At 35.0% G+C, this 25,167-nt stretch overlaps 1 protein-coding gene across 2 annotated transcripts; it reads left to right on the forward strand.

Moving 5' to 3' along the window:
* The first annotated feature begins 2,739 nt into the window (after positions 1–2,739).
* On the forward strand, positions 2,740–10,085 carry LOC123533931 (complement C1q tumor necrosis factor-related protein 3-like). Of its 2 annotated transcripts, XR_008366462.1 has the most exons (5): positions 2,740–2,970; positions 3,304–3,445; positions 3,997–4,199; positions 5,264–8,098; positions 8,889–10,085. XR_008366462.1 is itself a non-coding variant. In XM_045315919.2 (4 exons), exons 1-4 carry the CDS (start codon positions 2,823–2,825, stop codon positions 5,359–5,361), a joined length of 591 nt encoding a protein of 196 aa, XP_045171854.2. In that variant the 5' UTR covers positions 2,740–2,822; the 3' UTR covers positions 5,362–8,099. The 2 variants fall into 2 exon arrangements, 1 of the variants encoding a protein (XP_045171854.2); XM_045315919.2 differs by lacking the exon at positions 8,889–10,085 and having other exon boundaries at positions 5,264–8,099.
* The last annotated feature ends 15,082 nt before the right edge of the window (positions 10,086–25,167 follow it).

The raw sequence follows: 25,167 nt of genomic DNA on the forward strand, positions 1-25,167 counted from the left end.
GTCGTGACTTTTGTTCACATCGTGGCTGATATATTGTTGCATAAACATGGCAAAAATATGGTATCTATTTGGCAGTTTTATTCTAATTATATATTCTCTTGCCTATGCACCGGATTCATATTTTTGTTTCCTTTAAATCCATTATCATGATGTTGAGAATTCGTTGAGCATCTTGGCCTCGGAATTTCATAAATTTAGAGCTTCAGCATCCTATTTTGTTTCTATGCAATTTGGCTAGAAATCTATCATTTCATGCTTCATTTCATGATACTTCTATCTCATACAATATGCCATGATATTTCAGTAATTTTCTGTAATGATATTATAATAATAAAAGTCACGGCCTTATCCCATTCAATCAGCATTTGTTATTTACTGTCAATTATAGTCAGAAGCGACAGACTGCTCTTACTGATATATGGTTAAAATCTAGGTCAGTTCTCGTCATGGTTAAAACAACATGTCTCTCAGAGTGCGGGCGAGTCTGTCGCTTCTTATTTTCATGTCCTACGGATAAGATAAATGTGTTTTATATGCCGTTCAACTTTCAGGTAAAGCAACCCTTTCTTTCTATCATTTGATGTTGTTTGATTTTTTCTCAAATTACGGGACTAAAAGCGTTAATTACAACGAATATAATGAATTGCTGCGGTTCAATAAACACTGATTGCAAGGTATACTAAATCTTTCAGCTATAAATCAAAGACAGATTAACTAATAAACGGATAACAGTAGCAAGGTCACTTTACGGTCGACTAAACTTGTTGGTTCAAAACATACGGAGAAAATTAAGGGGTTTAGCTGTAAAAGTGACATAAAGCAGCGAGCTGCATCCAAAAAAATGTAGGTTCGATCATGTGCCATAATTTTTTTCTGCCCTCGTGTCACCGCATGGCGCCTGTCAGTATGACTAGACAAAACAGGGCTAAAACACGGTAGAGAAAAAAGTCATTCTGTCACCTTTATGCCAAAATCGTCGCCCTCCTTTTGTTATGCCAACACGACAACACGATAAAAATGATTTGCTGTGATGTTGTGCTAACTGAGGCACCAATACGAAAACATCACAGGATCATTCAAAAATCTTTCAAAAGCAATGCTTACTACAGTTATTACGGGTATCTGGATAAATTTTTGCAAAGGAAAACTGCTTCTCATTCCTATATCTAGTCCTTCCATGACGTCTCATGTAAGATGTACACCTGCACTGTATAATGTATCCATTGTATAAAATAGTAAGTTATACGTCTGTCTTTCAAGTCCAAAATGACAATTTCTCAAAAAATCGTTACATATAATGCTTTGAAACATTGTAGGAGGGTTAAAAAACTCATTATACATCCAAATAATGTGTTCTGGCCCATTACTGACGTTGACTTTGAAGAAATTAGCATTTTTTATTCATAATTTTGACACCTTTGAAAATTCACAAAAATGAAAATTTCTCAAAAGCACGTACGTGTAATGCGTTGAAACCGTGTAGGATGCCTAAAAATCATTTTACATCCCTACAGTGAGTCCTGGCCCCAATTTCACGAAAAAACTTAAGTAATTGCTTAGCTAAGTCTGTTATTTGAAATGCTTGTTTTTGCCCTTTATGCGTCTTCAGTGTTGACTTTTTCATCTATATCAGACCCGTACATGACTATTTCACAGATCAAAACACAAAAATTCAAAAGTTTACAGAAAATGAAGTATAAAAATAAGAAATATACTTAAGCAAATACTTAAGTTCGTTATCTCGTGCTTAAATAGAAATATCGTATTTGCATGACTGAAATAAGTACTGCAGACAAATACTACTAACCATAGTTTAATTTTGCTATAAATACATTGGTAGAGAAAAAAATCAACATTAAATAACAATAACTTAAGCAACAGCATGATTTTAAAATAACAGACTTAACTAAGTAATTACTTAGCTAAGTCTGTTATTTCAAATGCCTGTATTAGCTCTTTATGTATCTTTAATGTTGACTTTTTCATCTATAACAGAACCGTATATGAATATTTCATAAATTAAAACACAACAATTCTGAGTTTTAAAGAAAACGAAGTATAAAAATAAGAAATATACTTAAGAAAATACTTAAGTTCGTTATATCATGCTTAAGTAGAAATGTGATATTTGCTTGACTGAAATAAGTACTGCAGACAAATACTATTAACCATAGTATAATTTAGCTACAAAGTAACAGACTTAACTAAGTAATTACTTAAGTTTTTTCGTGAAATCGGGGCCTGGTCCCCTAGTGACATTGACCTGAAAAAATCAGTCTTTGAAAATTCACAAAAATAACAATAGTTCAAATAATAGTAACTGTTACAGATTTGAGAAAATGGTTTTAAAACTCATTTTGCACCTATTGCATGAGCCAAAGCTTCTGTAGACGAGAGATCATCATGTGGTGGCTTTATTTCCTCTTTGTGTCTTATCACTAAGTGTAATTGTCCTTGCAGTTTTTGTTTTTACATTTTATATAATTTGTTATTACGCTTTCTTTAGTCTTTTTCGATTATTACAAGATATTTATAAATAATTTCATGCAGACAAAAATATTAATTATGTTAGTTCATATATATACCTGGCCTAATCCGGATTTTAGTCAATATGTCTAATAATGTTACAATATACATGTATATATGATTACTAGAGACTTTGCAAAATCAGTTACCTTTTGATAAGTACTCGTCAGTGATCTTAAATTTTCTTATCTTGTTTCCAAATGAACTTGACCTGTATGTGTTGTGTATACATTGTATTTACGTAGTATCATCATATGAAAGAATTTGAACAGAAAAAGAACTAAAGTCTTGTAAAAATGCTTTGCAGGTTATTGATCGTGTTTACATGTTGTTTCATGGTTCTAGCAAGAGGCGGCAATCTGACCTTGGACGAGTGTCTTTCGAGAATCGGAGAACTAGATGAAATCAAAGAAAGGCTACAAAAGCTGGAAAGTATCTCCAGTGGTAAGACGTCTTAACTACATTTAAGGTTTTCGTATGTATGTGTGTTTGTAAGAACAATGTAACGTGAAAGTTTGTGTTACTTGGATTAAAACTAACACATTAATGACAAGATGCGCAAACAAACACACGCATGGTATACAATTAAGTCTTTTTTATACTTAAGTTGTATGTATTCAGATGTCAAAAAAAAGAAGAAAGAAACGTATATTACTATGTTTTCGTATTTTTTTCTGACTGAAACGTTGAAAACATTTTGTTTGGTAGGTAGATGGTTATAAAATGACAGAGTGAAACAGACAATTTAAAATATTAACTACTTTTTCTAACTAACAGTTTCACGCAGACTGCTATTACCACCAGGAGGTTCAGTCCATTCTAAAGTCGCATTTTATTCACAACTGTCTAAAGATGTGGATCACATTGGCAACCACCAAACTATTGTGTTTGACACAGTTACTACCAACATCGGAGGCGGGTATGTTTACATGAAACTTCTGCCTTTGCTTTTGGATACAAAATAATTAATACGATTTCCCGGTTTGAATGATTGTGAAATATCTCAGATACCCTTAACACTTATCATGCTGGACACGATTGATTCTGCCTATGCGACAAGTGCAGACCATGATCAACCTGAACATCCGTGCAGTCTGATCATGACCTGTACTGTTCGCCTTTCAGTCAGTATCTTTTTGGTATTCAACCCTTTTAAGAGTAAATGGCACTGTCCAAACTGAAAGACTGACAAGTTCGTTATAGAAATTGAGCAGCTTCTGGTTACTGGATCAGTTTCAAGTCACCCGGTCTATTGAACCGTTGTCTTAGTTACGGTCGCTTTTATTGAATTTTGTTGGAGCAGGGGGCTGACGGCTTTTACGACATTTGTTTGTTAGGAAATTAAAGTTGTAATTCAGGTCTGTCTGTTGTCATAATCACGGAATAAATGAAGGTATGTTTGTACGTTACGCCTGCTTTTAAAGACTTTACTTAGACGGAAGTATCACATGTCGGACACTTGTTTTATAGATACAATCCAAATGATGGAATATTTACGGCACCAGTTACTGGGACCTATGTGTTTTTCTGGCTGAATACTAACAGAGATCACAGCTATATGAACACAGAGCTTGTGAGGAATTCTGTGGTTGTTGGCAAATCAATGTCAGATGCCATGGACCATATTGATTATGCAGCATCTTCTAATACAGCCGTTTTGCAACTAAATGAAGGTATATATTACCACCTGATAAATATTGTCCTAATAAGGTTAACTATTTATGTCAATTTAATGAAAATATTTCAGATAGTTTAGAAGATAAGAAGCGGACACGAAATAAGACACGACATTCAACCTCCAAGTAGCGGGACGGTCTTAATATTTAACTGTATGACCTCGTCTTTGGACCTAGAAACCTGGGCAGTGCGTGTTTTTCGTAGTTTCACTGTGTATAGTTACTTGAAATTGTTGTAATGGTTTCCAAAAGGGTTTACGGAGGGGTGAACGTTCCGACGCGCGTGACTCAAATATATAAATCCAAAAATCGTACAACCTGGAATTTTGACAAATATTGGTACTAGATTTGTGCGAGTTCTTCAGTAGAAGTGTTGCGCGACTTGAGGAACGCAATATTATTCCACAAAAGAACAAGTGCATAATTCTCGATGTTAATCCAATGATGTTTTTATTACATATGCATCTTCACGCGTAATTATTAATTAAATGCTGTAAGAATTTCTTCAGCCTAAATAAATTGAAATATGGTCAATAATGAACTGTTTAACGCACGACTTACATAAAAAATGACCACTTATGAGGTCACGCACCTGGTATGTATTTTTGAAGTCAGTGAAAAAAAAACATTGACGTTTGACATTCTATTTACCTGAACGGTGTTTACAATTGTCAGAGTATGTAAGACGTTAACAATTGACGCCCTGGCTCGATTGTTACGAAAGCTTTAAACAGTTATTAACATAAAAGTGATTATACTTTTACATGTAAATTTTTTTTCAGAAATTTTAGAAACTTCGAGAAAAACAAATGTTTGACTTAAGGATTATGAACACTAAAACGTCTTTACAGTAAAATTAAAACATCGTACTAGTGTTTCCCACCAAGACTAGTATTTTGAATCAAAATTTAACAGGCGATTAATTTAACAGTCTGTTAAAGTTTCGAACAACTTGGCCCAGTTCGATTATGTGACGATGTTGTCCTGTTAAACAAGTTATAATATTTACATGAAAATTGATAATATCGCATTTTGACAATTATGTAAATTTTTTTTTCCAGGAGAAGAGGTTTGGGTTCGATCTGGGACTTGGCACAGCGCCGTGGTCGCCGGAGACTTCTACTCCACATACTCTGGCTGGCTCCTGTATGAAGGCTAGGTTGAACGATTGCTTTGTTTCGTCGTCTGTAATACTGCATAGTTAATGGCGTGAATTAAAATGCTATTTTCAGTGGCATTTTTAGACATTTACAGTCTCATCGGAGGCTAAGGTCTTTATGTCACTTTCCGTGTTTTCAAGTTTGTTTTTGCTAGTTTACATTAAATCCCCTAACTGAGTACAAGTACAAACACGTACACACAGAAGTTACATGAACATACTAATGTTATGAATTAGCAGAAGACAATGAAAAAAGTTTAGGTCATATCTTCCTAGGTCGGCTATAACAATGCTTCTTGAGTAAACCGAACTTCGCCGTAAACTTGATAAACGGTATAAATACCGCGCCGTTGGTAGACATTACGAAACTATCAACCTTACCAACGTTCTTAAAAATTGAATGAATGCACCATTAAGTCATTTACATGAAAGACCGGTGGTGAAGTAATAATTTCACTTTTCACAACAGAAATCTTGAAATTGTACAAAATCATAAATTCATGATTTCACAGTTTCATGATTTGTAGATCTTTACGTCATACTGTATGATTTCACGTTTGTAAAAAAATCAGGAATTTAGAAGGGTGAAAAAGTTTATTATTCCATACTTCATTATTTCACCTGTCGTGTAATTTAAGAAATCACGAAGTTGATAGATTCATTATTTTATACTTCATTATTTTCCTTCTTATGAAATTTTAGAAGCTGTGAAGTCCTGAAAAAATGTGAAATAGTCTTTTTCATTCTTTCATTCTTCACAAGTTCACGTTTTATGATTTATTTCAGAAATCGTGAAGTCCTGACGTGTGAAATGGTGGAGTTTATTATTTCATATTTCACCGGCTAGCGTATTTTGATTTTTTGAAATTAGATAAACTTCACGAATTCATACTTCATCATTGCATATGTAAAGAAATTTAAAAGGTAAAGTCGTGGAGTACGAAAGTCGCGGTGTATTTCACGGAAAATTTAGAAATTTTAAAGTCGTAATGTTTGAAATTTTAAAGTTCCTTATTTCATACCTCACAATTTAGTCGTAAAATGTGAAGAAGTGAAGTTCCTTGTTTCATACTTCACGGTTCCGCGTTTTGTAATTTTTTAAAAATCGTTAAGGTCGTTATTTCATACTTCACGATTTCACCTTTAAATAGAAAAATCTGTGAAATTATGAAGTGTGAAATTTTTTTTCGTTTCATTAAAGTCTGCATTGTAAAAACGATAAAGAAAAAGCCATAAAAGTCTGTACTTTCCCAAAGTTCAAATGATAAATAACTAGAAGGTAAGAGTAGAGTTCCTTGAAGAATTGAACCAGGTCAACACAAACAAGCCTCCACAATATTAACATTGCATACTCAATTTTCGGCGTGTAGTGACTTCAGTTTTACTGTATTTCCTGGTCCTTCTTGGCATGCTGCTTTAAATTCAACACGTGAAGTTCTTCAAGTGTAAATGTGGTATGAAGAAAACAAGTCAAATTTGTAAATTTAAGTTTTTTATTAAAATATCCCAGTTGTACTTCTGGATAGTTTCTTTGGCTGTTCTGTATATGACATGAATGTATGCTTTGTAATAACACTATTAATAAAGACCTTTGGAATCACCTTTAGAATTAATAGGTATTCAAACATACCCCACCCCCTTAAGATCAAAGAAGTTTGGGCATTTTCACTTATTTCGAACACATACTATACACTCGTTTGTGCGTCTTGATATAATTTGATATTATATATTATATACTACCTTACAAACCTGTGAAACAGTTATTAGTATAAACGAAACAAAAGCATCTGTGGCAGTCGTCTTTTACTGATGACCTGAATACACACACAGGGCCTTGATATATGTAGATAAGATGTCATGCGCTTAAAATAAGATGTCGTGCACACGAGATAAGATGTCGAGCGTTCGAGATGAGATATCGTGCGCTCGAGATAAGATGTCATGCGCTCGAGATAAGATGCCATGTGCACGAGATAAGATGTCGAGCGCTCGAGATAAGATGTCGTGCGCACGAGAAAAGATGACGAGCGGTCGAAAAAAGATGTCGTGCGCTCGAGATATGATGTCGTGCGCTCGAAATAAGATATCATGGGAATGGGATAAGATATCGTGCGCTCGAGATAAGATGTCGTGCGCACGAGATAATCTAATCTTGAAAAAAAAATGCATCAATAAAGAGCATACTATAATAACAATTGAGCGCATTTATTTTCCTTAATCGATACATTCAAGTAGATTGTTTAAATCTAATGCGCAGTTCTCCTTAATTTATATTTAATACTTAGGCAGTGCATATATATAGTTTTTGTTATTTTTTTAAACATTTTTGATGTATACGGAACCATTGTATTTTCCTTATCTGCTGAAAAATTTATTTCATTAGTTTGTTACGTATCCAGATTGGCCTAATCCATACATGTCATTATATGCACGCCTAACATTTATTATTCATGTTAATAAACTATGTTACATAAACAACAGAATCGCTAGAATTCCAAACAATTAAGAAGAGGAAACACAAGCACTAATTGGATCTTAAAGTACCAGTTTCCGTTTATTTTGCAATGTGATAAAATTATCGTCTGTTGGCTTGTCGTGGTCCCGGCTATTTGCGTTTAAATCAACTTAAGAGAAGTGTTTGTTTTTATCACTGGATATATAAAGCAGTATATGCGGCTATTTCGTTTGGAACTAGATCTAAGTTCTTAAAGATCAACGTAACAAAATTCATCACATTGTAAGTATATTACTTTCAGTTAGGTTTTGTTTTGGTTTTAGAAGTACATTCTGGAAAATGCTGCCGATTGATTGACAGACCATAATGCGATCAGATGTGCATTTCCAGGTAGCTGTGCCAGGGAAAACAGTTTTTTACCATACAGTGGTGTCTAAATATATCACGTCTAAAGTATTTTTGTTGTATGTTGCTTTCGCAGTATTGGTTTCTACTAAATCTGACCATATCTCATGCTTCTGTAATATGATTTGGTAAAAATTGGATTGGAAATCAACAAAACAGACACAATGCAGTTATATCATAATTTAACAATTAATGTTGTTCTAAATGTCTCTTTGACATATATAAATGTAAATTTGCTATGTAATTTTTCAAGGGATCATTTTAGGAACTAATCTGCAAGCATTGGTTTTTAAAACTTATTCACTACAATATCGAGTTGAAGAAAATAGGGAGCAGTGCTTTAGTGGATAAGGTTTCGGCCGTTCAAGTCGAATCCCACTGAAGTCACGGTCACGCTTTAGTTTAAACATATTTATCCGCCAATAATTTTTACATTCATATAGTTCACAACAGATAATACAATGAACTGACGAGTGGAAATTGAACCGGAAGCAAATTGCTTATTGAAAGGTTCGTTCCACACGCTTTAGTACCGTTTTTTCCAGGGACCCGACTTGAGAATATTTCAATCGAGTTAAAATAAATGAGTATAACTAAGAAAAGTACGTATAGTTTGTAGCAGATGGCAATACAAAATATTTCTGGAAAGTATTTTCTTATTTTTCAGGATACAAATAAAAATGCAGAAAACTGGCATTATGATTCTAATTATCTGCCTGGCATTGGTGGTTTGTATTGAAAAATCTACGGCCAGACGGAATTGCTGTGCTAGAAGACACTGTGGAAGATGGGAGCAATGTGTACAGATTGGGAGAAGATGCCGATGCTTAAGTGCATGGGCGCATGCTCTGCGCCGCAATGACAACCAGTTTAATGATGGAATTCTGACGGCTTAATGTATACGTCGTTTTTCTCTCACTTATTTGTATATTAGTCCGCAGATTATATCACTTTGACCAGTGACTGCTGGCGATACTTCACAATGGATACTAGCAGTATTGACATTCTAACTGTTCATCAAATAGTGATACTTTTTCTGTCAGCTTGCTATTTAGTGATCACTTAGGCAAATTACTGCTATAAACACGAAGATGAACTGAACAGAACAGAACAGAATAAAGTTTTATTGATTATGTATATAAACGCTAATATTAAGTTTGATAAATTCTAACATTCTATTAGGTTTAGTGCCGTGACAATTACTACTGGAGTAACTAATATTCTGACATCATCATACTTTAATTAACCATAATTCAGTTACTTTCCACCTTTCATCTGATAACCAAGAACACTTTCATTAATCTTTATGTCTGTGTATATTTTAGTTCACTCCGTATCAAAAAAATATTCAAAACCCATAGTTTTGCACTGTTTAACTACCATGATTTCAGCACGATACAAATAACGGCATCAAATCTTAACGTTCTGTATCAGTATTTTATATCAGATTCTTTAAAGATAAGGGACAATTTTTTTCCTATTCTTAACCTTTAGCCTGTGGTTCTGTTTTTGCGACCAGTGCAGACTATAAGCCTGCACATCCGTGCATGCTGATCATGACTTGCACTGTTCGCTATTCAGTCAGTAACTTTTCAGTAAAGACCCATTCTAACAGTAAATGGTATTACCCAAATTAAATGACAAACCAGTCCATTTTAGAAATTTAGTAGGCTAACGGTTAAATGATTCTAGTAAGAATTATCTACTTTATTTCAAATAATGCTCTTTGAAATTTTCTTAAAACGTTCACAAGCTTGTTAAAATCGTCATTATTTTTTCTGAGTATTTTATTGACTTTATTTTTGCATTTTTTCAACATTTCAAACTTTATAAATTTTGCTTAGAAATAAACCTTTCTATTACAGTTGTTGTCTTTTGTAGTCTTTTGTTACATGTTAGTCCTACTTTTAATAATATTTGGTAAAATGATTCTTGAAGGACTTCTGTTCGTTAACTGAGAAACTGCTTTACAAATTACATGTAGTGTCTTTCTTTCTACTTTGTTGTCCTTCTTTGCTCAAATTTGAAAACACTATACAAAACCAATAAGGAAAATATGGTAATTTTTTATTATAAATGAATCACAAGTTTGATATTATGTCTCCCTGAAACAAAGCAGCTATTAATATTCGGACCTCGGGCAATAGTTTAAACTATTGTCTGGCAAGTGTTCTATTACATGCTATTGCAAACTATTTTCACGGTTTTATTTTCACTTTTTTGCTTATTACCCCAGAAAAAAATGAATATATTCCAGTCATATACATGTAGCTTAAACCATGGACCGGAGATTTATATAAGGTCCCATGTATAATTGTGAATATGTATCCAACTTAACAATGCTTTTGTATCATAAACTGATTTTAGACCATGAAAAAAAATGCCTCCTTTAATTAAAATATCAAACTTTTCATCACAAAGATGTAATCGTTGCCCTGCTAATCGAAGACTGTAGACAAATCGAAGAATTCCTATATGTCAAATTCATATCTACCATTTAAAGATTTTGATGTGACAAACTCATTTTTGCCAGCCGAAGATTGCCGATGTGACAAACTCATCCTTGCCAGTCGAAGTCTGCTGAAATTACAAACCCATCCTTATCAGCCAAAGTATGTTGATGTGACAAACTCATCCGTGCAAATCGAAGTATGTTGATGTAAGAAACCCATCCTGCCAGTGTAACAAGCTCATCTTTGCCAGTCGAAGACTTCTGTTGTGATAAACTCATCTTTGCCAAACAAAGGCTGGCAATGATACAAACGGAGGATTGCCGATGTCACAAACTCAATTTTTACCAGTCGAAGACTGCAAATGTGACAAACATCCATGCCAATCGAAGACTGCCGAATTGACAAACTCATCCATGCCAATCGAAGACTGCCGATGTGACAGACCCATCCATGCCAATCGAAGACTGCCGATGTGACAAACTCATCCATGCCAATCGAAAACTGCCGATGTGACAAACTCATCCATGCCAATCGAAAACTGCCGATGTGACAACTCATCCATGCCAATCGAAGACTGCCGATGTGACTAAAACTCATCCATACCAATTGAAGACTGCCGATTTGAGAAACATGTATATATTTAGAGAAAATCTGTTGGATTTAATATTGCGTTTGAAATTTTCAAGTATCACTTATTAATATTATGGTTTGCTTTTTTGTCTAATAGAGAAAAATGTCGTTGCATCTTTCAAAGAATGTTGCAAAACTACAGGAGTGATGTTCGCAATATATTTCACTCATTCGACTGTTGATAGTTTCAAGAAGACTTCTACAACCACCAGGAGAATCAGTCCATTCTAAAGTATCGTTTTATTTTTATATGCAACTGTCTAAAGATATTGGACACCTTGGCAACCATCAACCTATTGTGTTTGACACAATTACTTCAAATATTAGTAACAATTAAGTAATGAGGTGCTTTTAATTAATATAATATAATAGACAGCTAATGAAGCATGATTATGTTCCATAATTAATTGTTGAAGAATATCCATATTTTTTCCTTCTTCAAATCCTGACGATAACATTTATAGCCCCACAAACATTTCAAAAGCCAAATGGATAAACTTATGTAGTTTGGTGTTTGATGTAAACTAATTCGTGATTTTTATGTTATGTGTGCGTCTTCTTATAAAAAAAATAGCTAGACATTGCCAACTATTAGGTCAGCAAGTACGACAACAGTCATTGCGTTATGCTGCTGAATAAAAGTAATAAACTACACATAATTTGAGTCATGTGATTTCTCTAACTGACATCCGCAATTCTGGCACAATTTACGGCTTTATTGTACCTCCGAGGAACAAGATGGTGATCTTAGCAGAACTATTGGTTATCATCTGTGTGATTGCCACAGCTTCAAATCCATACTTTCTTGCAACGGTTCACATTTCCAATGTGAATTCTTAATATAAGACTCCATTCGTCTGATGCTTGAACATCATAGTTCTGACAAAAACAACTACTTTGTCGATCAAACTACAATTCAAGACTATACATTCGCTACGTCATTCCTTTGATGCTTTTGTACAACTGTTATGACAAAAAGAACCACGTCGTCATATTACCATTCGGGAGTAGCCATTGGTCACTCCATTCCTTTAATGCTTCAGTATCACTTTCCTCAGAAAAACAACAACTCCATCATTCTGTCATTCAAGAGTTACCACTGGACACGCCGAGTCCCACAGGTCTGACAAAAACAACCACTTCGTCATACTTCTATTCAAGAGTATACTCTGGACACGTCATTCCTGTGGTGCACAGCTGTTCTGACAAAAACAACCACTTCGTCGTATACAATTAAACAGTAACCATTGGACACACTATACTACCACTGTTCTGACAAAAACAACCATTTCACAATACTGCCATTCAAGAGTAACCATTGACCGCGTCATTCCTTTGATATTTGAGTGTCACATGTTTGATAAAAACGGCAAACCATGTTCCGAGTTGGAAAATCAGCGGTTCAGGCTATAAAATAAATGTGCTGGTGAACATGATGCACCCAATAAGAAGTGTATGTGAAACAGTCATTGTACAGAATGCCAATATCAATACAAATCTGTGTCCACATCCACTGTCTGATACGAGAGCATACCGTATCTTCAGATGAGGAACTCTACTGTCACTCCCCCAGATGCCTTCAGTTTACAATCTAATCATGTCTGGAGATGTTAACGGCATCATGATAATTATTTGCCTAACAAACAACAGAAAGCTGATCCTAAAAAGTATGTGAGATGCTAATCCTCAAACAGCCAAGTTTGATTTTGATAAAAGGTATCTGCGGATGTGATGTACCTTATCTCCGTTCTAAGCACAAAGCTGGAGAACAAAGAGCTGTGTGGCATTCTATAGTATGACCTAAGCTCTAGCAATGTACGGCGAAATGGTACCTTAGACCTATAAAGCTGATTAAAGCATGTATAAAGAATGACTCAAGGCAGCATCTTTGGTCATAAAGAGGGCTACCTTGCAAGAGCTATCCTGAAAGATTTATAATATAAAGACAAAATTGAAATTTCAAATCACTTTGTGAACAAAATGACTTAAATTTATAAGTGTAAATATCCTATCAAAATCGTTAATGATGATTACAAACAGTTTCGAATTTTGAAGTTCATAGTTCTTTCGTAATATACACTTAATAATTCTACTTACCTTGCAACACTTAGTTTTTGCCGATACCTAAAATGTTACGTAAAGAAGAGTTATAGTTCTTATACACTGAACGTTTTTTTAATGACCTCTGTTATTGTGTGAAGGTCTAACGAAATCCTTTTGATTGTTATGGACTTATGCTCCGAAACAAAGTGTTGCGTGTAAATCAAATAAAGGGAGATAATAAAAAAGTAAAGTAAAATAGAGTTTTGGTTTATTGGTGTAACCAGTATGTCCCTATGTTTTCTACAAACCTGTTTTTGAAGAGGACAGTTCAAGCAGGAACACAAAGTATGTTTCACAGTGTAATAAAAACATGACATCATGGAGTAACGATCTATTTATTGTAAAGGAACATCTGTTTGAATTGGAAAATTAACAGTCATTAATATATAAGACGGACTAAAGATATATGTAAACAACATACTTTTGGTGCGTTTAAGTGTTTTACAAACATTTCTTGTAAAAACGTTAAATTTAAGTTAAGGCTGTTTACATGAACAAAATTTTTATGGGCGATTGTGCATATTCTATTTACTAATAGGAGATTACTTTTTTCAAATAAATACGCAACATTTGTGACATGGTTTAATGCAGATTTACAATAAACTCATGTGAGCCTTTTCTGAGGCATCCCATGCTCGTGTGGGCAACATTTTCTAGAGGTTTTATTGAAGCTTGCATAAGTTTCAGAGACCTCCGCCCGAAAGAGATGAAAGTAAAACGCTTTCATTATCCGCTTACATTCTATGGCATTTGAATTTCTCAGCGGGGCATTTCATTGTACAGCAAAATATAAAGATTTTGACGTAGGATTTGTTGCATAGCGAAAGCTAGGGTATATCAAAGTTCTATTCAGGTAATCAGAAACTCTACTGTCATAGTTGGTTCAACAACATGAATTACTGAAAAGAAAGAACCAAGCCTGAGGCAATAATCAACACAAAGGACGATTTAAAATGTACACCAGCAGCGCCACCCACTTCCGGTCTGTGCCAGCCGTCATTACCGTCACACTTTTCCATTGCCAATTCAGCGGCGCAGGAATCCATGCGGTAATAATACTCCAATATCATGTGTTTAGTGGACTGGTCACCGTAAGTTAGTGACGAATCTTGCATTATGTACTTGAGAGGCGACTGAAAGCAGGGATGCTACGTCTGAAAATCTTACGGACAACTTCCTTGCATTCTTCAAGACATACTCCAACTCTGCAGTTTTCTTGAAGGGCGGTATATCTTGCTATATTTTCTTGATCACTGAAAATGTATGGAAAAGAAACAATATAAAGTAAAATCTCCTAATAATACAATGTAATATAAAAAAAGGTTTTATCTATGTTTCAATCAATCAATAAAGAAATAAAATGAAATGGATCATTAAATTAATTGTTTAATCCTAACCCTGTTAAATTTCTAAAATGGAGTCTGGTGCATCATTTAATTTGGGCTGTACCATCTATTATTTGAAAGTGTTCAATGAAAATTTACTGACTGAATAGCGAACAGTGCAGACCATGATGTGCAGGCTGATCTTGGTCTGCAGTGGTCGCAAAGGCAGAATCATTTGCCGGCAGCAGGCTAAGGGCTGAATTAATTGTTTAATATATGAGTCGCGCCGTGAGAAAACCAACATAGTGGCTTTGCGACCAGCATGGATCCAGACCAGCCTGTGCATCTGCCCAGTGTGGTCAGGATCCAGGTTGTTCGCTGTCAAAGCCTACTGCAATTGAGAAACTGTTACCGAACATCATGGATCCTGACCAGACTGCGCGGATGCTCAGGCTGGTCTGGATCCATGCTGGTTGCAAAGCCACTATGTTGGTTATCTAATGGCGCGGCTCATATGTGAATGCACTCTGATGACGGCTCTCGTTGCATGTTTGACTGTTCAATTTTTTGCGGCAAACTATTATTTGAAATATGTTCGAAGAAATGCAAAACAATTGAGACATATTGAATATTCTCTCAGTCAAATAATGCACTACTGTCTACCCTATTCCTTCTAAGGGGACGTGTGTTTGGATTTACGTACATTGGGTCTCCTAACTTGTTCAAGTCGCAGCCATCCACGTAACCCTCTTCTCACTCGCAGGAGTCGATCGGACCACTTGTAACACAATCTGTATTTTCAAAACCAAAATGTGTCGATTGACATAAATTTATTTAGACAACATAACTATTAAAACATTCACACAGACGTACTTATATAATATTATTATCAGCCAAACTAGTGTGAAATTGTATTCACTCCCATATATTATAGTATATATGTATCTCACGTTATATTTGTTAGACTGGCCGGCTTCAAATCGAATAAAAACCTTCACTGGTTTAAAAAAAATGTTAATCTTTCTTTCATTTCACATAAGCATCTTGGTTTCTTTCACTCTACTCTGTTCCTGTCTGTATTTACAGGACTTCAAACAGCTTGTTTGTTTCTATCTAACGCGAGAAGTCTTGAGAAGAAGCACTGTAAAGTACAGTTACCACAGTGTTTTTTTCTTACATAAATGTTAACACCACATTTTTCTTCTTGTATTTTTCTACACTAGAGTTCTTTATGAAAAAAAAATCTCTGAGTGATCTGGAAAATTTCTATTCATGTTCTTAAATTAAGTATTGTACGTGAAATAGGGTGTAGTCTCATTTAGTGGTGTTTGTTGACCTGTGAAATTAGTATCGCTATCTCCACAGAGCCTTTATAAGTACTTCTTAAAGTAAATAAATTCGTGTAACTCACTTCCACCGAGCCAGTTGTTTTTAGGATAGAACATAAGGACAGCAAAACACATCTCGTCATAAGTCCCTTCACCAAAAAATGTTGTCTTGCTTCGGGATGTCAACTTAAAATCACAATGGAGCTGAAGCTCGTATCCGGATTCCAATGTCAATGGTTCATCAAATCTGTAACATTCATATATCTTTTTAATGTATGCCCCTTTTTATCAGGCATGCATGTCATAATGTGCCGGTGCTATTCTCATTTCATACATAATGCACGAGAGTCACGAGTTTCACAGCTTGCCTGAACAGTTTTGGTAGTTCGAGGTCACGCAAGGAAAATGTCTGTGAAATTATTTTAGACTTGAACATGAGGACATGAGAATGATGAAACATATCACTACGACACAGAACCAAAAAACAATATTGTGTAAGGGCAATGAGGAGGTGGGAGGGATGATGATGTGATACTTAGATCGGTATTAATGCGCATATTAAACTAAAAGTGCTACAAATAGAGCAGACGTTGTATAGGGAACATTGCTGTAAAAGAATTCTGAAATCTGTGGTAGATTAAAGAGCAACATAAACTTATGCCAAGTTTTGTTTGGACAAATTTCAGGAGAGACCAATTTCTTAAACTCTGTCTTTGCTTGTATTTTGTTTTCAAATTCCCGTTGGCAAAAATTGACGTAACTGTGTAACGTGATAGAAACAGACAAGTACAGCTGTATTCAAATATGTCGTCACTTAATGTACTTTGGCAGTCTTTACTCTTTGACGGTGACTCACTGCAGACCTGGAGCGCCTGTGATAAATTACAGACTCCGGTATAAACCGGATTCAAGCAATTTGAATAAAAAGTATCTTTAATGCATATATTTTATAACCATGGTAATACTAACCTTTAGTTAGTATATTATACATATGATACAATAAATGCGTGCGGACTTGCAATAATTTGCGTATTTTTGCCGTGTGCTCCAATTGGTAATCACTTTCGGACATGCGCAGAAGACCGCTCCAGGTCTGCAAATGAGCAACATCGTTACTTTGTTTTATCTCCGAAGATACAATGCAATAACACTTACACATAGAACACTGGGCTGTCGTAGCTGTATTTTGGGTCATCTGCTATAACGTGTTATTCCTTGTCATTAAAAATCGCCTTGGTTACTGTTGACATGCCTGGTAAAAAAGTAGTTTTATGCAAGAATGACAAAAAGCATAAAATGCAGTTTTGCAAAAGTTGAAAAAATATACACCAATGCCATAAAACCACTTAGGGTCAGGCCAAAATAGTAAGGTAGGCCGGGTTCCCGGAAGCAAACAGTTTTTTGCGCCTAACCTAATGTATATACAACATGTGTGCTTCTCTTTCTTTCATGTAAAGAAATACAAAAGTTATTCCAGCAAACAAATGTAAGAATATAAAAAATGCTACCCAAATGTTGTAACGTTAAGTAACTTTGTGCAATGTGATGAAAACGTATTGAAATATTGATTTGATTTGAGGATTTGTATTATTTTCGATTTTAAATACATATTTCACTGAAAAATGCATTTCATCCAACAGAACTTACTCTCGACCTACAGATGCACTGAACAACCCAATGAAGGTTGACACTTACAAGGATTCTTCCGGCATGACATTACACTTGACCCCTAACCTTCGCCCGAACGAGGCTGGAATGTTGATGATTGGCCAGGTATTTTTGATGAGTCCACCTGGCCGTGAAAAATATTCCGTCAACTCTTCATGTAGCTCTGAATGTACAAACAAGAAGATGACCGGAATGTCAACGTAATAGGAGCTCTAAATCACATGCATTACCTAGGTATAGAATAAAATATATTTTATGAACCAGTTATGGGTCGACACTGACATATTAATCATATATAAATGCAACATGACACAATGTTTCATAGAACTAACAAATTTCATTGATGTATATAGGAGCCGCGCCGTGAGAAAACCAACATAGTGGCTTTGCGACACCCAAGGATCCAGACCAGCCGCTAACGGTTTCTCCAATTGCTATAGGCTTTGAAAGCGAACAGTATGCATCCTTGACCAGTCTTCGCGGATTTATACCGAAAATACACAGAAAGTGATAGATTAAACTAACAGATGCATAAAACAAACTGTGGTTGCTCTGAAGTTTCATATATTGTGAAAGCATGTAGTGGCAAGCTTAGGTGTTGCCCAGTTGCCATATTCCTTTGGTTTTAGCTAGCGTAGTAATAACTTAGCTGGGTTGTTCGAAAATAATTTGCTGTGTAAATATTTGATAGGGTTACGGGCAGGTAAGTTTTATTTATTTATAAAGCACAGCTGTCACACGAAGATGCATAACGCAGTCGATTGTATATCTATTTACTTGACCCGCCCATGTATTAACGGGAGACAAATCGTGTGCAAACAAGGCAATTCACGTGCTGTTAATACATGATTTTTATTTTTGAAATGCTTTGTCAGGGTTGTATATATGTATTTCTGCCCAGACTGACATCTTGTATCTGTGTCTTGATTCTTCCATAATATTCTCTTCTTGTAACATAAAAGATAGTATGTTTTGCTGTATCAGTTACCAAAACTAAACGCACTACACACAAAAATATACGTACTCGCTCCACCCTTGTTTACACCCCTTTTAGAAGTCGGGGTCGATTCATTTTTTGTTGATAACCGTGAATGTATAAGAACTGCGTGTAACTTGCGCAATTGTTTATTTTCAGGAATCATTTTAATGATTTTTATAAGTATCAGTCGGATTGTTTTTATCTAATTTCGCGAAGAATTCGGATAAAACATTTGAGAGCTTGTCACTACGTTCGTACTCATCCGTACTCTAAATGTGTTCGTACTTCAAATAGTTCGAATGTAAAGTTATTACTTTTGAAATTGTGTTCCTGTTTACCAAATTTTTAAGTGATATGTAAAAATATGGTTAATTTGTGTTTGTAATAATGACAGGTTTATAAAAATGATTAAAACCATCATTACAAGCTTTTGGAAGTGTTGTTGATTTCTGGGCCCTGGTTATGGCTATTTAAAACATGTTTACCGTTTCCAAGAACATGAGGATGGTAATTCAAACTGTACCAGAATCGTAAAGTCATCACATATGAAAACTATGCATTTAGTCTTCGTGTAATATGTTTATGCAAGAATAGCGACAATACACGTTTGTTTTGTGTATTAACGTCTGCAAAAGCCCTTGGGATGTGTTTGTGACCAAGACCGAACAATCCCCCGGGATATGAGCTCGTGGATTTTAATTTTTGAACATAAAATGAATTTGAATTTTACAAGTTCGTTACTATTAATATTCGTGGAACGACTAAACCATGAATTCCACAAAAACTCTCCCCACCCACACAAATGTTAATGATTTGTTAGCAGCTAGTATAATCTTTCTGTAGTTGTGAACATTCCTCCTCAAATTTACAATCATTATATAAAAGATGTAGATAAAAAAACAAAACAGAAAAACAAAACAGAATGTATATCAAATATGAAAATCCACGTTCAAATAACACTGTATCCTCAAACCTCAATAAGAACTTTGTTGCAGTCCGTCATTCCTAGCTTGAACCCGGCGTCTTCGTGGTAACACATTCCTTTTTGTCCTACCGCCCATATAGCCACGATTTCTTCACAGCCCGGCACTCTGTTCATGAAACATTTATTTGACTTTTTTTGCATTTTTTTCAACATTTCAAGCTTTTAACTTGCTTTTGATAATATCTTTGGTAAAATGATTCTTGAAGGACTTCCATTCGTTAAGTGATAAAATGCTTTACATGTAGATCTAGTGTTTTTTCTACTTTGTTGTTCTCTTTTCCTCAAATTTGAAAACACAATACAAAACCAATAAGGAAAATATGGTAAATGTTTACAATTCTATCACGGCCAGATTTGCTTTCCTATTAAACAAAGAAGGCTGAAATCTGTGTTATTATTCAACACTTCAAGTTTTTTTGACGTCACTCTCATTACGTCATAGCGTTAGGCGGCATAGCGGCGCGCTGGAAATAAAATCAACAGAAATCAGACAAACATTTGATGGATATCGTCATGGACGTACATAATAATCCTTGATAACTCGGGCTGCGCCTTTGCGATATATCTCTTCCGCATCTAAACTCTAAAAAATAATTTTATTTAATGACAAATCACTGTTTGGGATAGATCTATATTATTTCTTAAACAAATGAATCACAATTTTGATATTATATCTCCTGAAACAAAGCAGCTAGATTGATCTACCCAGAAAAATGAATATATACCAGTCATATGTATGTATACATGTAGCCAAAACCATGGACCGGAGATTTATATAAGGTGCCGTGTATAATTGTGAATATTTATCCAACTTAACAATGCTTTTGTATCATAAACTGATTTTAGAACATGAAAAAAATAAATGCCTCCTTTTAAGATATCAAACTATTCATAAGAAAAATATTATCGTTGCAACTGCTAATCGAAGACTGCATATTTGATGTAACAAACTTATTTTTACAAATCGTAGAATGCCTTTATGTCAATTCATCTCTACCATTCAAAGTCGGCTGATGTGACAAACTCATTTTTGCCAGTCGAAGATTGCCGATGTGACAAACCCATCCTTTTCAGTCGAAGTCTGTTGAAATTACAAACCCATCCTTGCCAGTCAAAGTATGTTGATGTAAGAAACCCACCCCCTGTGCATACCCATCCTTGCAAGTCGAAGTCTGCTGAAACTACAAACCCATCCTTGTCAGTTAAAGTATGTTGATGTCAGACTGATGACATCACAAACTTCTGCTGTGACAAACTCATCTTCGACAATTTAGGCTACCGATGTTATAAACTCATCTCTGCTAATTGAAGTTTGCCGATGTTACAAACTCATTTAGCCAATCGAAGACTGCAAATGTTACAAACACATTTTGCCAATCGAAGACTGTCGATGTGACAAACCTTTTAATATGATGTTCTGCTTCATTTTGTCTAATTAATAGGAGAAAAATGTCGTGTCAAAGAATGTTGCAAAACTACGGGAGTGATGTTCACAAATTATTTCATTTGCCTTTTGATAGATTCAAGAAGACTTCTACAACCACCAGGAGAATCAGTCCATTATTTTGACAAAAAGAACCACTTCGACATATTACCATTGGTCACTCAATTCCTTTGATGCTTCAGTATAACTTTCTTGAGAAAAACAACAACTCCCTCATTCTGCCAGTCAAGAGTAACCATCGGTCACGCCATTCATTTTATACCCTCTCAGGTCTGACAAAAACAACCACTTTTCGTTCACCATTTAACAGTGACTATTGGATACACCATATGACAAATGTTCTGTCAAAAACAACCACTTTACAAATCTGCCATTCAAGAGTAACTATTAATTATGCCATACCTTTGATGCTCACGTCAAATTTCCGTTCCAAGTTGTAAAATCAGCAGTTCAGTCTATAAAATAGATGTGCTAGTGAACATGATACGTCCAGTTAGAAGTGTATGCAACAGTGTGAAACAGTCTTTGTATAGAACGCCCGTATCAATATAAATCAGTGTTCACATCCACTGTCTGATACGAGAGCATACCGTATCTTCAGGCGAGAAACCCTACTGTCACTTACTCGTTGCCTCCAATTTACAATCTAATCATGCCTGGAGATGTAAATGGCATCATGATAATCTTTTGCCTATCAAACAACAGTAAGCTAATCCTGAAAGGTATGTGAGATGCTAATCCCCAAAAGCTAAGTTTGATTTGGATAAAAGATATCTGCGGATATGATGTACCTCAACTCCGTTCTATTCACACAGCTGAAGAACCGAAGAGCTGCGCGGCATTCTGCTGTAAAAAATGTTCGACAAAAATGGTACCTTAGACCTATAAAGCTGACTGAAACGTGTATAAAGAATGACTCAAGAAAGCATCTCTTGTCATGAAAAGGGCTGCGTTACAAGAGCTATACTGAAAGTATAATAATATACTTGTATATTACAAAAGCGCAGCTACAAAGAAGATATGAATAAATATTTGCTTCATCAGCTTCAACAGCATTAGGACTAGATGTAGTAGGGTATTATCATGAAACCGTTGGGAAACGTTGGACAAATATACCAGTCCTCATATAAATCTCTCCGGATTTTGTAAATACAAGCTGATTTGAAGATGTTACTTCATATTAATCGTTCTGGTGTTTTGCGTTTATTGCATAAAAATGAGACTGCATTTTTCAATGATATCACAAAATATGCTTTGCTGAAAACACCAATGCAGCCGCCTCAGTGTAGTTACGGGCACTGACAGCAAATGCGTAACTGGACAGTCTTAATTTTAAATGACATTTTGTTATATTTAGGCCGATACTGGTTTCTTCGCCCAACAACACACACTTTCCTACCACTACTTTACTCGATTCACATCCGGCGAATATGGGAAGGCCTCGGGAAGGCCACCCTAAATGTGCGGAAGCAAAATTGCAAGTTGACCTAGCTTTATGGAAAGACGTACTGCCATGCAATAATGGCATACATCTATTTGCCGGCAAACAAGCTTTTTCCAACAAAAATAACACAAAATATAACGGTTTGTTTCTTAAGTTGAGAACTACTAAAGCCCGTCGTTTGAGAAAGGGACAAGTGACTTAGCGAAAAAAGCCTAACATGCACCAGACAGAGAGTTCATTAATTGATGGTTACAAAATACCCGTTCGTATATCAACTCATATTTTTTCCCAAATAAGTAAAATTCCAATGAAAGCGTGAACGTGCCTACCATAATGACATGTTGCCCTCGACAAGAAGCACAATTTGAGCATTTTAATTCAGAAAATCTTTTTTCGTCTTACGTAAATTCTTATTTGCTATAGAACTGCTGACTAAAGCAACACTTTCAGAACTCAGACACGTACGTTTTGCTCGTGCAAAATACACGTTTTTCTTAATTGTAACTGGTCACACAGTACATTGTGACCTTTGATTAATTTCTCGCTCGAAGTTGAAATTTAGTAAGAAAAATTTAGAAAGGAATATCTTGTTCAAAAATGAAAAGTGTTACTTTAGGAGATTCGTTAAATGTATTTAAAGTTGTTTGACCTGATTGTGGACATATTATGAATTTACTTAAAAATCGTTTAGAGTGAGAATATACAAATATTTGATTCACTGAGCATTTGAATAACGTCAGGTACCGAAAGAAAACACTTTTTTTTAAATTATGTTTTGGGGTTTTTTTTTTTTTTTCAGTGTTGTTGTCTAACCACCATAGAATTTTAACAGTATGAAATCTAAATTGTCCTAAACCAGGAGGGGCTGATGGGGAGGCGAGTATTTTGTCATTTGCTGATTTTAGGCGAGAAAAATGTTAGTTGCAGTCAAAGATGGCTGTTTACTTTTTAACATACCAGAGGGCACATTTTTCAGTGGTAAGGGTCTTTCTTATCTACAAATTTTCGAACAAAAACGTCCAGTTGGTGGCCATAGAAATTATATTTACTCGGTTTTTGGTCGTAACCGTGAATGAATATGCCAGTTCTGTACAAAATGTACACTTACAGGATGTTTATAGTTTCGGAGAAGTACCTAATAAAATATCCTTATTAAAGATTTATATGTGCTGTCCATTATAGTATTGTTGCTGTCGTTGCCGATGGTGATAATACAAAGTATACTAGACCGGATTTAGTAGATTTATGTACAGAAAAGGACGATGTCACACTTTGTTCAGTATACAGTAGTACAATCTTTTGTTTTGTTTTATTTTTAAGCAGGTATTGAAAAGAAATTTCATTTGAGCCATGGGTAAAGACAAACACACACGTGGACAATAGAAATTTATGCTGGTATTGGATAAAGTAGTTAGAATACGTTATTTGGCAGCAATGCCTGAAGGTAAGTAGTTAGGTAAAAGCAAAATGTTATTAAACCGTTGTCTTTAGTCCCTTTTGTTCTACCATCTACATCGGTTTGTGACCAAACTATTGATATTAACGTTTGTTATTAAAACTATTTTACTATGGTTGTTGTAAAAGCGGACAGGTAAAATTTAAATGTTATTGAAACGCTGTTTTTGGTCCATTAAAGTCGTCCTGTTTTGTTTTACCATATATGATACAGACTGTACATTGTTTTATGTCCGTAATATCTATATTTACGCTTGTTATTGAACTGTTTTGCTGTGGCTTTGACCTGTGACGAAGTTTGTAAAGCCCTTTCCTTTTTATTGAACAACATTTACATCAGATTTGGGAATGCAGTTTTTAGACAAGTTGTTGGTATTCCCATGGGAACAAATTGTGCACCCCTTGTCGCAGATTTGTTTTTATATTGTTATGAAAGAGACTTTATGTTGAGCCTTTCTCCAGATACGCAAGCAGATATTATAACTGCATTTAATAATACATCACGCTATCTGGATGATATCCTTAATATGGATAATCCGTTTTTTGGTCATTTGGTGGGTACTATTTATCCTAGGGAGCTTCAGTTAATTAAAACTAACAATTCGGATACTGATGCTTCATTTTTAGATTTACATCTCTCTATTTATGACAATATTATACATACCAAAATTTAGGACAAGAGGGATGATTTTAACTTTAGTATTGTAAATTTTCCCCATTTGGATGGGGATGTACCTCAGGCTACATCTTATGGGGTATATATTTCTCAATTAATTCGGTTTGCCAGAGCGTGTAGTCATGTCAAGCATTTCAATGAACGTAATCAATATATTACAAGTAAACTTCTTCAGCAAGGCTACCGTTATTACAAATTGCGTAAATATTTTACTAAATTTTATTATCGTAATTCTGATTTAGTTTTAAAATTCAATAGTAATTTAAAGACACTTCTGCGAGAAGGTATTTCTAAACCCGTTTTTTATGGGGATGTGGTTACCAAACTTCGTAAGATCTTGGGTCATGGTAATTTTCCAAATGTATTTGGAAAGATTATCAAACATTTTATTAAAAGAGGTTACGACCCAACTGTTTTGAGACATACCGCATGTTTAGTGTTCAACCCGTTTACAGT

The sequence above is a fragment of the Mercenaria mercenaria genome, chromosome 12 (genome assembly GCF_021730395.1).
Source record: "Mercenaria mercenaria strain notata chromosome 12, MADL_Memer_1, whole genome shotgun sequence".
Lineage (NCBI taxonomy): Eukaryota > Metazoa > Mollusca > Bivalvia > Venerida > Veneridae > Mercenaria > Mercenaria mercenaria.

What these genes read in the sequence shown, in the direction of transcription:
- LOC123533931 (XM_045315919.2), top strand. Translation starts at nt 2,823, where the DNA reads ATGCTTTGCAGGTTATTGATCGTGTTTACATGTTGTTTCATGGTTCTA. An exon ending in GCTGGAAAGTATCTCCAGTG is followed by an intron (nt 2,971 to 3,303) that starts GTAAGACGTCTT and finishes TCTAACTAACAG; the next exon opens with TTTCACGCAGACTGCTATTA. An exon ending in ACTACCAACATCGGAGGCGG is followed by an intron (nt 3,446 to 3,996) that starts GTATGTTTACAT and finishes CTTGTTTTATAG; the next exon opens with ATACAATCCAAATGATGGAA.